We start from the raw sequence: 12,854 nt of genomic DNA, 5'->3' as shown, positions 1-12,854 counted from the left end.
GTTAATCAAATTTGGTTATAAATTTGATTGATAAATCAATTCTCACCACAATACAACTGTTTGTAAGTACACATCAATGTCTACTCCTGTAATAGACTAGTGGGGTTGAATGTAAAGACTTTTGGCTACAGAGTTCAAGATGTGAAACTCAAATTTCAGCACTGTCCAAATTATGCTGAAATTAATATTGCACAGTTATGAATGACTGCCAACAGTACACTGCCTCACACGGGGCACCATATGTAGTGCGTCAAGCAACATTATCAGGGAGTTTGGGGTTAAATGTGTCCATCAATAATAATTAATGATTATCAGGGATAATTATTAATTATGATACTAATGATAAATAATAAGATTAAACTTTCATTAGATCACCGGTGTGAAGACAGAGTCCATTTTGAAATCCACAATGAAAGACTTCGTCTGTGGGTCCCAACACTGCTCTGAATCTTTTAATCTGCTCTTAATTTCTGTGATGTAATGTTCCTTTTACTTGTAATGACTCACACTGACTGTGTTTGCTTTGACTGTTCAGTGTTTATTCTGTAATGTTCTTGATTTTGCTTGATTGTCAGAGCACTTTGTAAACTGTGTTTAAAGCTGCTGTATAAATAAAGTGTAGTACAGTAAAAATCATATATTTGTGTGAAGCCTCAGCTTGAAGTATTTCTCAGTACTTTCTGAGTTTTCTCTGCTCTTTATTCAGCATTATTCTGCTGGAGTTGGAGGACGTTGACGCCCTCTGCTGGTGAAAACAAAGCACAGCTGTTGTGTATCCAGTGAGCTCATATCACACTGTTCAGTCTGTATATATCTCAGTCTGTCACATTTCACTGCACATGTTTCACTGTTTGTCGTCCTGGAGTCAAATGAGGGAAATGTTCAGTGTTGTTCTGAGGCGGCACAATCACTGACATCTTTTAAATCAGCAGGAAGTCTTTTATTAATGCTGCCACCAGGCTGCTTCATTTCAACATGTCTCGTCTGTTTGATTATCCTCCATATTGCTCTTTATTTATTGTATTATTTATACACGTCTGCTGTTATTGGCCTCAACTCTGACATGTTTTAATCCCGTTTCAACCTCGTAAAGCCCTTTTTAACTGTGAAAACTGCTGTATGAACAAAGTTTATTTTTATTATTATTATTACACATACAGACCTCAGCACCAGGGCTTCAACTAATAATGCAACGAACCGTCTCAAACAAATGGACGTCAGTGATGATTCATATTTACACACATTAATATATTACTGTAATGTTTTTATTGGATTGTCTATTGATTCATTAGTTTTTCTGTTTATTGTGTGTTTTTGTTGTTATTTGTGGTTTGTTGCATTTTCCCAAATGATGTTATATGAATAGTTTGAGTGTGTTTGTGTCATGGATGTCTGTGGTTCTTCACCTCTCCTGACACATCCGTTATGTTTCAATCATCTCATTTGATCTGATCTCATGTGTGTGCTGATCCAATCCAAAATAAATACATTCATACGTATTGAAGAAACAGGTTTGCTGAAGTTGTGCTGTTGTACTGGCTACTTTAACTTTGTAGCAGCTCTTTATTTACTGCAGCAAAGGATTGTGGGTAATTCTACCACTGTTTATCCTTAAAGCAACACTAGGTAGTTTTTCAACCTTAAAATAATGTTTCTAAACTCAGTTAAGTGGTAGAAAAACGGTTAATAGGATGAATGGTGACGTCTCTGCAGCCTGAGGGGGGTTGCGCCAGCAGAAACCGCATTGTGTAACTTCCAAGAGCGGGTAGGAACCTATCTGACGTAAAGGCGCGTAGTGCAACCTGCTTTACGGCAAACGTCACACGTTTATTCATCGGTAGCCAGCAGCTACTTGGATTTTTTGTAAACCAACGCCATAGCCGAGCCAGCTAAAAAAGCCAAGAAGGTATTGTCTGAGGAGGCGAAGAAAAGAAAAACAGAAAGTGAGAGAACAGAGCCCAGACATGGATAAATATTGGACTAGCTGACACTCGGTGGCGCAAGCTGAAAGAAGAAATGGGTTTCAAGACTGATGGCGACTTAGCCTTGATGCTACTGGGTTTGTAAGTCATATATTACATACATACATATTTATTATCTTACCGACTTTTACTTTGAGTTGATTTGTTGTTATGTGGTGTTCATTGGGGCACTATTTTTCCACAGTTCATAACCGTAATAAAGCCGGGAGATAATCTAAAGCTGTCCGTTTCGATAGTTTGCACGTTTTCATGTAGTGACTGTAAACGATGACTAACTTACTAAAACACTATGAACGTCTTGTCTTGAAAAGTTGCAGATTCCTTCATTCCTAGTTCATGCAGATAATCAACGTAATTGTTGAACAGTGTGGTCGGGAGGTAACGATAGGCTATTGTTGTTATCGGTAACGTTAGCATGCTACTTAATGTTGTCATACCGAATTAGTTGTAGTTATTACACCAAACACAATGTCAACTTGCGATTGTATTTAGTAACTCCCGAAAACATTCGTGATTTCGTGCTTCGTGATTCGCTGGCTCCGTCAACAAATTCACATGTATTCATTTTCCCCAGGGATGCTCATACAGCGACAGTATTTACAACACTGGTAACAGATAATTGCGCTTCTCAACAGCTGGGGGTAGTAATGAGTCCAAACTACCTAGTGTTGCTTTAACAAAAAGATGTGGGCCTGAATAAGTTTGTCCCTTTTTTAATTTTGTGGACATCAGGTTTAAAAATCACCTGAACTACCCAGGGATTGAACCCACAACCTCCAGACTTCACAGCGTCACTTCAGCATCCTGAGCTAATGAATCAGTCTTAAATTAAATCACATTCTTTGAGCATTTCACTTCTTTTGAGGACAAAATAAAGGTAAATGACCTCGAGGATTTGAACTCAGAACTTTAACAGTGCAAGCGACGTCATCAGATACTTGTCCTTCCTTTCTTACTGGTTCTGACTCCAGGCTCGAACCCACGACCTCAGAACTTCACAAAACTTCTTCAGCTCACTGAGCTCGTTGGTTCCGTGTGGACTATTTGGTCTCCGGCTTTCCATTCCGTCGCCTGCTGTTGTACTTTAAAACTGGTCTGTAACAAGTGGAGCCACCAGGTCAGACAGAGAAAGACTTTTCTCACAGTTAGTTCTTAGTTTCACGGACGAGATTCAAATCCAACAAACATCCTCAAAATACAGCCAGACAGGGGCGCTGTTTAGCTCAGTTGGTAGAGCAGGCGTCCCATGTACAGAGGCTTTGCCCTCGCTGCAGCAGCTCTGGGTTCGAGTCCCGGCCTGGGGCTCTTTGCTGCATGTCACTCCCCCTCTCTCTCTCATCCTGATTCCTGTCTATCTTCAGCTGTTCTATCAATAAAGCCATGACAAGGCCAAAAAAAATAATTTAAAAAAAAATACAGCCGGACTTCAACAGCCACAAAACACTGAGAGAAACACAATGATTGTCATTAAAATGTGTTTTCTTCTCATATAATAATCACACAGAAATGAACAGATGTTTTGCAGTTTATGACGTCACCACGGACATAATTACATGTGTGAACCAACATGATCAAACTTTTTGTTTCATCATTAGAAACAGATGAAACAAGTCAGAGTGTTTCAGGTGGAGTGTCGAGTACATTTGATCATATTTTACTGTCCATTTACAACTTTGTTCACAATGACTCTTTACAATTAAAGCTACAGACGAGTCGATGTTTCCTGTTTCTGACATTTCACTGATATTTCTGGATTTTATTGGAACAAGAGCCAGAATTCAAAACAACATGACAGAAAGTACAAGTCAACGCAATTTCCACAATTTAATGGAAGAAGTTTAAAATGTAAATGAAGAATCTTTTCAATCAGTTTGAATCATTTTGTACAAAGTTCACTGATGAATTTATTACAAGAAGCTGAAAGATTGATGTGACTGTGATCCTGTACAGACTCAACTGTTCAGCACTGACAATGTTTCTGTGACAGGAGGAGACTCTGCAGACTCAACACCACACAGACACACTGAGGAGGAACCAGAACTGGACCACAAGAGCCCAAATCCAGGATAAAGAGGTTCAGTGAATGTGGTGCTGAAGGTGTGGAGGTGGATCAGTGAGTCAGAGGAGACTCTGTAGAAGGACAGAGTGCCAGCAGGCCAGTCCACATACACTGCTACTCTACCAGAGGAGGAGGAGGAGGAGGAGGAGGAGGAGGAGGAGGAGGAGATGACTGTTCGTCTGTCATTGTGTCTGACAGAGTAACGACCATCAACACACCACAGACTCCAGGACTGATCATTCTGTCCAAACCAACAGTCTTCTCTGTTTCCTCTCCTGCTGATTCTTCTGTAACTCACTGAAATAGAAACATCTCCTCTCCACTCGACCTCCCAGTAACAGCGACCAGTCAGACCAGTTCTACACAGCAGCTGAGGCCACTCAAACCTCTCTGGATGATCAGGATACGACTGATCATCGTCCACACGTGTCATCTTCCTGTTGTTGTCAGACAGTTTGATCTTTCTGCCGACTGTGTTTGTGTCGACTGTGAGCTCACAGGAATCTGATGGAGAGAAAAAGACACAACACAGCTGCAGTTATTAATGTATCATCAGTGTGGTGATGACATCACAGATGTGACTGAGTGATGTCACAGTGTGAAGCTGAATCAAAGTAAAAACACACTCACACTTCCTCAGACCTGGTGTCAACCATCGGACTCCAGCAGGCTCCACCCTGAAAGGAGGAGGGGGGTCAGAGCAGCACATCCTCTTTCAGCATGCAAACATGGACATGACATGACTCATACACAGAAACACAACATGTCCATCAGGCTGCTTCTCCCTGTTTCCCTGAACCTCTTCACCTCTGCCACTCTCCTCACACACTGAGAGTGAGCCACAGGATGTTGGTGTGTGTGAAAGAGGACGACAACATGTGAGGACACACACAAACCTCTGTTTGGATTTATGACTTCATCTTTATGTTACTGGATGTTGCTGCTGTTTCCTGTGGGCTACCTGACGCTTGCTGTCTGATCCAATGTCAGCTTGTGCTTATGTTTGTATATTACAGGACTTTTGGATTTGGATGTCAGAACTTTTGAGGTCAGATTCCTGTTTGAAGCTTCCAGGGCTTTTCTGAATCTCACCTGCACAGTCTGCTTTTTGTTCTCGCTGTGTTTCTGCTGCTTTGTTTCACTGTGCAAAGAAACAAATACAGTTTATACGTAATAAATCATCAGAAAACGTTGGACGTTGGTTCCCGACCTCTGCCACAAAACCAAGAGACAGAGACTCCCAGACTGTTTCCCTCCAGAAGCTCACAAGTGTCACTGAAGCTGTTTGTGGTAGAAACAGCATCATTTCATGTGTTCATGTTCATGTTACTATAGTTTGGTGCTGGATTGATATCTGATGGATGTTACAGCAGTAATAGTTACTGTGAGGAGAACTTCATGTCATGTTTGATGCCATTAAAAGCACAACAAATGACAGAAAATGTCTCTTAGTCTGAAATCTGCTGTGGTAAACATGATGTGTCCAGATGTGACAGAGGAACATCTGACTATGAAGCCAGGAATCTGTCTTTCTGTCTGTCTGTCTGTGGTCCACATGTCTCCAGAACCGTTCATCCAGTCTACTTTATACTTGGCAGGTTTGTTGCTGAGGACTCACAGAAGTGCAGTGTTGACTTTGAATTCAATGTTAGAAGTTTTTAGGGCCGTGACAACTGACCCATTAAATCCATTATAAAAACAGCTGCCGACCAGTTTCACGGTGGATTAGTCGGTTGACGTTACGATGCAGGCGCTGTGGCACGGAGCGAGCTGTTTCACTTCATAGTCAAAGACGGTCGAGCCGAAGATACGTCAGGAAAACACATTCAGTGCAGCAGTTCTGGTCTCCTGCGGTGGGGAGCAGTAAGCCAGCCAATGGCGCCTGGCGTAGCTCAGGTGATGAAACAGGAAGCTACTCGGAGTCGCGCCGTCTCCTTTCTGAATGGGCTCCGTTAGCGTTTGCAATATAGCGGAGGCCACGGAGGCAACGGGAACTACAAACGTTACAGAAGAGAAAAGTGTACGAGCCAAGTCATCAAAAGTGGCAGCACTTTATATTAAAGTGTTCAAAGAAAACAGCTACAAGATGTGCAGAGCTGCTCTCACATGGCCCGGTAGCACCACATCACTGAGCAGCTGAAGAGAAAGCACGTCGGAGCCACTACGGGTGAAGGAGACTCGGCACGGTAACTTAGGAAACCTTTCAAACCCAGAACCTGTCTACACTGATCCGTAGTGTCTGTCCCTTTAGCCACTGACTGTTCAGTGTTTTAATGAGCAGCAGTGTTTGTTTGTTGGACAGGCTGACTGACAAAAGTTTGGACAGGATGAACTTTTGGAGCTGATGAACTTCATCCATTAGTAAACCTGTTGTTCCTGCAAACACAAGATTAGGGCCCGGCTACATCACAGCTTTCAATTTAAAAAGCAGCGTTTAAGACAGAAACACCTTCCACCTGTGCTCTCAGGTTTGTGATGGATCAGTGTCGCCCCCTGCTGGGTAATTAGCTGAAGTACGCTCAGAGACACTGGAGGACATAAGAGGAGTTTTTACAATATTTCATGTCATAGTAAGAGATCGTCTGAAGTCAAGTCTTTATTTCTGCACAATAGAAACTTGAGCATATCTGTTCTGTTCAAATATATATTACATGTCCTTTTTATTCTCAGTGCATGGCTCAGGCTGCATTCACAATGTCCAGTTATTGTTTTATTTCATTTCCTAAATTCAAAAATGTCTTTATTGGCACCATGTAACACAAACATGTGGCCAAAGCAAGCGCACAAACATTGAGAAGATAAAGAAGAAGAACATTCTGGTGTAAAGACGAGTACAGTAGATCAAAACACAACAGAGACAGAACTATAACCAAAGCTGACAATAACAGCACAACACTAAATAATAAGTGTCGTCACATATAACATGAACAACTCTCAGCTGACTGTCACTCACTGTCCCTCAGTTTGTGGCAGCAGAACATAGACTGCTGCTGGATCACAGCTCTTTGGGTTCTCCCCTAGTAGGACTGTTCATGTTTCTTCATCTACTGGCTCAACAAACCCTTTGTAATCTATTACATGTTGAACATGTGTTTCTCTAATGTGTTGATACTTTTCACATGTTGTGAGGAAGTGCTGCTCTGTTGTTGTTGTGTTTTATTGTACAGGCCTGATCTGTATTTGCCCTTTACATCAGCACATATTACCTCAAACAACAAGGCAGTTACTGAGTTCACTGAGCTTCATGTGAATTGTGCTCCTCTGCATACTGATATTATATAATATTGTGTCTCTCACTTCACAAAGAAACAAGTCAACATGGCGACTACGTTGTGAGGAAGGATGCCCCATGACACCACAGCCAGCAGCTGCTCTGACTGATGCTATCCTCAGCATGCTGCTAACACACATGAGGCCACTATCAATGGTGGAGGATGAAGGAGTGCTATGTGCACTTTAGAAAACAAACTGTATTTTACTTTTGCATTCTTCATGTAACAAACATTTTAGAGGTGTGAATCTTCACCGGCCTCACGATTCGATTTTCAGCTGTTGACGATTCTCGATGCATCTCAGTGTTCGTCATCCTCGATGATCTGTATCACTGCACACGGCTACTTTTCATCATTTAAATCCCCCTTTTATTCTGAAAGTCCTTCCAATAATCAGACTACAGCAGGCTACAAAATAAAAGCTGTGTGGATGGACTCCAGTGCCCCACCGCCAATGTGCGCTCCACCGTTGCCCACCCACCAGTGAGATACCTAACACCAGAATACATAATATACAATATAACGAACCTTTTTTTGAGGCAGTTCAATACAGTTTTGTCTGTAGCAGTAATGGATTCAGGGAAATGTTACGGTTAACCTACTATTTGCAACAAACAGACAACACCGATGAACGGTAACTTTGGCGAGTGGTTAACAACACCGTCTTAATTTTACCTTTTCAATGCTGCTTGCATTGGCTGAGAACTATAGGGATGCAGTGACAGCAAGCGGGCAAAGAGGGATCGTTAGCTTGAGGCACTGAATTGAATTGAACGCGCGAAGCATTTGGAGGGTCAGGTGGGCGAGGGTGTTAAAATGTAGCGCTCTGATTGGCCAAAAGCTTTTCACTCCACTTATATGCAGATTGTTGTGGCTCAGCGGCAGAATCAACTTCATAGATTGAACTTGCATAGAAACTGAAACCGGCAAACTGCGAGATGCAACAAAATGTGTACCTGGAGAGCAGCAATTCGTACTTAAGGGTCAAAATGCATGCCGAGTACGAAAAATGCGTACATATTGGCAGGTCTGCAGTGTTGATAAAGATCCATGTCAGAACCATTTTAAGTTCAAAGTCAAGCACTTTGGCAGAAACACTGATTCTCCAGTTCAGGGAAATAGTTTCTATGACATTCAGTGATTAAATTCATTTATGTGTCACAGAAATCTTTTGAATTTGAGGTTCAGTATTTTCTGATCAGACATCTGACACAGAGGGTCTATTGTTATTATTAATATCATAACACAGCGGTGACGTGGTGGAAATTAGATTTAATGTTAATGTTTTGATAACCCTCTGCAATCAGTGTGGAGTGTGAAGTAGTTTGGATGACGGTTCATCAAGCAGCAAAACCAGAGGCCAACAAATCAAACAGGCACGTTTTGAACAGGCACTAAACTAGTCTGAAAAAAGAGGTGTAACTTTAGTGTTTGTGCCAAGACTCTCCTGGTCGCTGATCTTCATCTCTTCTTCTCATCTTCCTCTCTTCACTTGTAACTCTTGGCTTCGTGCCGTGCTGCCTTTTCTCCTGAACTGAACTGAACTAAACTGAACAACTGGAGGTGGAGTAAACGAAGCAGACCTCCCAAAACTGAACCATCTACAGTCGAGATACAGAGTCTCACACTGACTGTCTGTGGCTGCAGCAGGACTCTTCATACCTGAGAGTGTCCAGTCTGCAGCCTGGATCCTCCAATCGAGCAGACAGCAGCTTCACTCCTGAGTCTCCTGGATGATTGTAGCTCAGGTCCAGCTCTCTCAGATGGGAGGGGTTGGAGTCCAGAGCTGAGGCCAGCGAAGTACAGCCTTCCTCTGTGATCAGACAGCCTGACAGCCTGCAGACACACAAAACAACACACATCACAGATCAGCTGAGGGTCCTGATGATTCAGTGCACATCTGTGTTTAAGGGTTTAACGTTTATTATATTCATCATCTTAGTTTTCACTAATTTACTAATCAGCACTGAACACAGAGTATAACTGAAGATGATGGAAATGCCATTAGTTTTGCAAATATTTGGTCATGAACTAACATATTGTACAGATTAAAATGATGACCTGATGATGGAGGATCACCAAAGTAATTACAGTTCATCCCGAGGGGAGCATGAATGTCTGAACCAAACCTCATGACAACCCATCGAATGGTTGTTGAGATACGTAAGTCGGGACCAAAGTGAAGAATAGACTGATAGACCCACATTTTATATAAAATGCATTCATGCTTCGATCAGGATGAAATGCTTGGGTGATCCTCTGACTTTTCCTCTTTTCCTCTTCCATATATATAGCGGGCCCTGTCTGGCTGAGTATGATCAAGACCTGCTCCAATTGTAAAGTTACATGAAATAATGAAATAAAATAATGAATCCTGACCTGAGAGTTTCAAGGACACAGTGTGAACTCTTCAGTTCAGCAGAAAGTAGCTTCACTCCTGAATCCTGCAGGTTGTTGTTACTCAGGTCCAGCTCTCTCAGACTAGAGGACTGGGAGCTGAGAACTGAGGACAGAGCTTCACAGCTTCTCTCTGAGAGGTCACAGCCACTCAGTCTGGATAAAGAATAATGATCAGAACAAGACAATTATTTCTATTTGGGTCAATAACAGCACATTTACTGCATTCTGAAGAAACTTCTCCACACTTACAGAACTTTCTTGGAGGCTTTAACCACTGGCAGCAGCCTCAGAAGAGCCTCCTCTGAAGCAGAGTATTTCTTCAGGTCAAACACGTCCAGATCTTCTTCTGATGACAGTAAGATGAAGCCCAGAGCTGACCACTGAGCAGGAGACACTTTATCTGTGGAGAGACTTCCTGATCTCAGGGACTGTTGGATCTCCTCCACTAGAGAACCATCATTCAGTTCATTCAGACAGTGGAACAGATTGATGCTTCTCTCTGGAGACAGATTCTCACTGATCTTCTTCTTGATGTAGCCGACTGTTTTCTGATTGGTCTGTGAGCTAATTCCTGTCTGTGTCTGCAGACCTCCGAGGAGAGTCTGATTGGTCTGCAGTGAAAGACCCAGGAGGAAGCGGAGGAACAAATCCAGGTGTCCATTTGGACTCTGTAATGCCTCGTCCACAGCACTCTGGTAGAAACGTGTTGATTTGCCTCTGACCACTTTAGACAACCAGGATGCTGGTTGCTCTTCTTTTGCCAGCAGATTGACACCAGAGTTGATGAACGTCAGATGGCCATGAAGAGCAGCCAGAAACTCCTGAACACTCAGATGGACGAAGCAGAACACCATGTCCTGGTACAGTCCACTCTCCTCTTTAAAGATCTGTGTGAACACTCCTGAGTACACTGAGGCTGCTCTGATATCGATGCCACACTCTGTCAGGTCTGATTCATAGAAGATCAGGTTGCCGCTCTGCAGCTGCTCAAAAGCCAGTTTTCCCAGAGACTCAATCATCTCCCTGCTCTCTGGAGTCCAGTGTGGATCTGTCTCAGCTCCTCCATCATACTTGACCTTCTTCACTTTGGACTGAACCACCAGGAAGTGGATGTACATCTCAGTCAGGGTCTTGGGCAGCTCTCCTCGCTCTCTGGTCTTCAACACATCCTCCAGAACTGTAGCAGTGATCCAGCAGAAGACTGGGATGTGGCACATGATGTGGAGGCTTCGTGATGTCTTGATGTGGGAGATGATTCTGCTGGCCTGCTCCTCATCTCTGAACCTCTTCTTGAAGTACTCCTCCTTCTGGGGGTCAGTGAACCCTCTGACCTCTGTCACCATGTCAACACACCCAGGAGGGATCTGATTGGCTGCTGCAGGTCGTGTGGTTATCCAGAGGCGAGCAGAGGGAAGCAGGTTTCCCCTGATGAGGTTTGTCAGCAGCACATCCACTGAGGTGGATTTTGTGGCATCAGTCAGGATCTCAGTGTTGTGGAAGTCCAGAGGAAGTCGACACTCATCCAGACCGTCAAAGATGAACACAACCTGGAACTCTTCAAAGCTGCAGATTTCTTTGGTTTCAGTGAAGAAGTGATGAACAATCTCCACCAAGCTGAACTTTTTCTCTTTCAGCACATTCAGCTCTCTGAAAGTGAATGGAAATGTGAACTGTATGTCCTGGTTGGCTTTGTCTTCAGCCCAGTCCAGAGTGAACTTCTGTGTTAAGACCGTTTTCCCGATGCCAGCCACTCCCTTTGTCATCACTCTTCTGATTGGTTCATCTCTTCCAGGTGAGGCTTTAAAGATGTCTTCTTGTCTGACTGTTGTTTCTGGTCTGCCTGGTTTCCTGGATGCTGCTTCAATCTGTCTGACCTCATGTTCATCATTGACCTCTGCAGTCCCTCCCTCTGTGATGTAGAGCTCTGTGTAGATCTGATTCAGAAGGGTTGGGTTTCCTGCTTTAGCGATCCCCTCAAACACACACTGGAACTTCTTCTGAAGGTTAGATTTAAGTTTACGCTGACAAACTGCAGAATGACTTTCTAAATAAACACACAACAAACAAGATCATTAAGTTATTTATAAAGACAATAAGACAAGTTCCTTCTCCTAAAGATTGCATATATAAACAGATTTCCCATCATCATCATCATCAGACTTCAGTAAACGTCTCATTGATCCATCATGTTACATCTTTAGAGAAATCCTCTTACTGCTCTGCAGACAGTCAGCCAGCTCCTCCTGCTTCATTCTCCTCAGGAAGTGAAGTGTGATCTTCAGAAATGCCTCTCTGCTGCTCCTCCTCTGCTCTTCATCCTCACCATCCAACACCTCCTCATCCTCCCTCTGACTCTCAAGGCATTCTGGGTAATCTGAAGTCAGAACCTTCTGGATCTTCTTCAGCTCGTTCTTCACAAAAGTGACAATGTTCTCCTCCAGCAGCTGGAACAGAATATTATGTGAATGAGAACATTTAACATCATGGAGCCAAACATCAGATCCATGTTGGACAGATTCACCACTGGTCTGTAAAGTGCAGCATGGAGATTATTGTGAACAGACTGGATGTAAAAGTAGTTGTTGTTCATGTACAGACCATAAATATGGAGTCCAGGTGTGTTTGATGCTGCTGGGCAGACTGACCTCTGGGAACCTCTGAGCTCTCCTGGTCGACTCTGTGGAGGAATCATGAAGAATCAGCCACATTATGTCTGTCCACTCAGAGACAAACACAAGCTGAAGGTCCTTTGAGTTAAAGTGTTGATGACATCATTGAATCAGATAGTTTCCCCTGACATCAAAGTGTTGGTCGTACTGCTGATCCCATTGTGAACCAACAGTCAGTCAGTTTACTGGGTTGGTTCAGCAGCTTGTCTGGTTTAGTCCCTCCAGCTCTTGACCCGTATAATACTGTGGACAGGAACACACAGCTGACACAAGCTAGTTGGATGCTAACTGTCCAGTGCAAATTGGTGAAGAGTCTCAATAAACTTGTATTCAATTGAGATTCCAACATTGAAGAATGAAGAAATGATTCATTATTTAATTGTTTGCTCATGAATCTGATACCAAAAAAACAAATACTGGTTCGTTTTTCATACCTTTAATTTTATGCTCAGATGAAAAACAGGACATGAAA

The 12,854-nt window shown here is 42.9% G+C and overlaps 2 protein-coding genes across 2 annotated transcripts; both read right to left on the bottom strand.

Moving 5' to 3' along the window:
• Positions 1–3,491: 3,491 nt before the first annotated feature.
• Positions 3,492–4,558, bottom strand: LOC141020480 (neoverrucotoxin subunit alpha-like; the record flags this gene model as incomplete). The annotated part of the gene is made up of 1 exon (XM_073495568.1): positions 3,492–4,558. A coding segment is annotated over one exon (624 nt), but the record flags the coding sequence as incomplete, so codon positions are not given.
• LOC141020404 (NLR family CARD domain-containing protein 3-like) lies at positions 4,497–12,509 on the bottom strand. Its single transcript, XM_073495461.1, has 6 exons — positions 12,312–12,509; positions 11,929–12,157; positions 9,963–11,757; positions 9,693–9,866; positions 8,976–9,149; positions 4,497–4,718 (listed from the first exon to the last, which is right to left on the bottom strand). Exons 1-6 carry the CDS (start codon positions 12,312–12,314, stop codon positions 4,583–4,585), a joined length of 2,511 nt encoding a protein of 836 aa, XP_073351562.1. The 5' UTR covers positions 12,315–12,509; the 3' UTR covers positions 4,497–4,582.
• Positions 12,510–12,854: the final 345 nt, after the last annotated feature.

This window comes from Pagrus major, chromosome 24 (genome assembly GCF_040436345.1).
Source record: "Pagrus major chromosome 24, Pma_NU_1.0".
NCBI classification, from domain to species: domain Eukaryota; kingdom Metazoa; phylum Chordata; class Actinopteri; order Spariformes; family Sparidae; genus Pagrus; species Pagrus major.
This window is presented reverse-complemented; position numbering and strand designations above follow the sequence as displayed.

Bases quoted from the DNA above. Each gene is read 5' to 3' on its own strand.
- LOC141020404 (XM_073495461.1), bottom strand. The intron at 9,867-9,962 runs GTAAGTGTGGAG...TTCTTTATCCAG, and splicing joins AAAGCCTCCAAGAAAGTTCT to ACTGAGTGGCTGTGACCTCT. The intron at 4,719-8,975 runs GTATGAAGAGTC...TCCTCCTTTCAG, and splicing joins TGCAGACTGGACACTCTCAG to GGTGGAGCCTGCTGGAGTCC.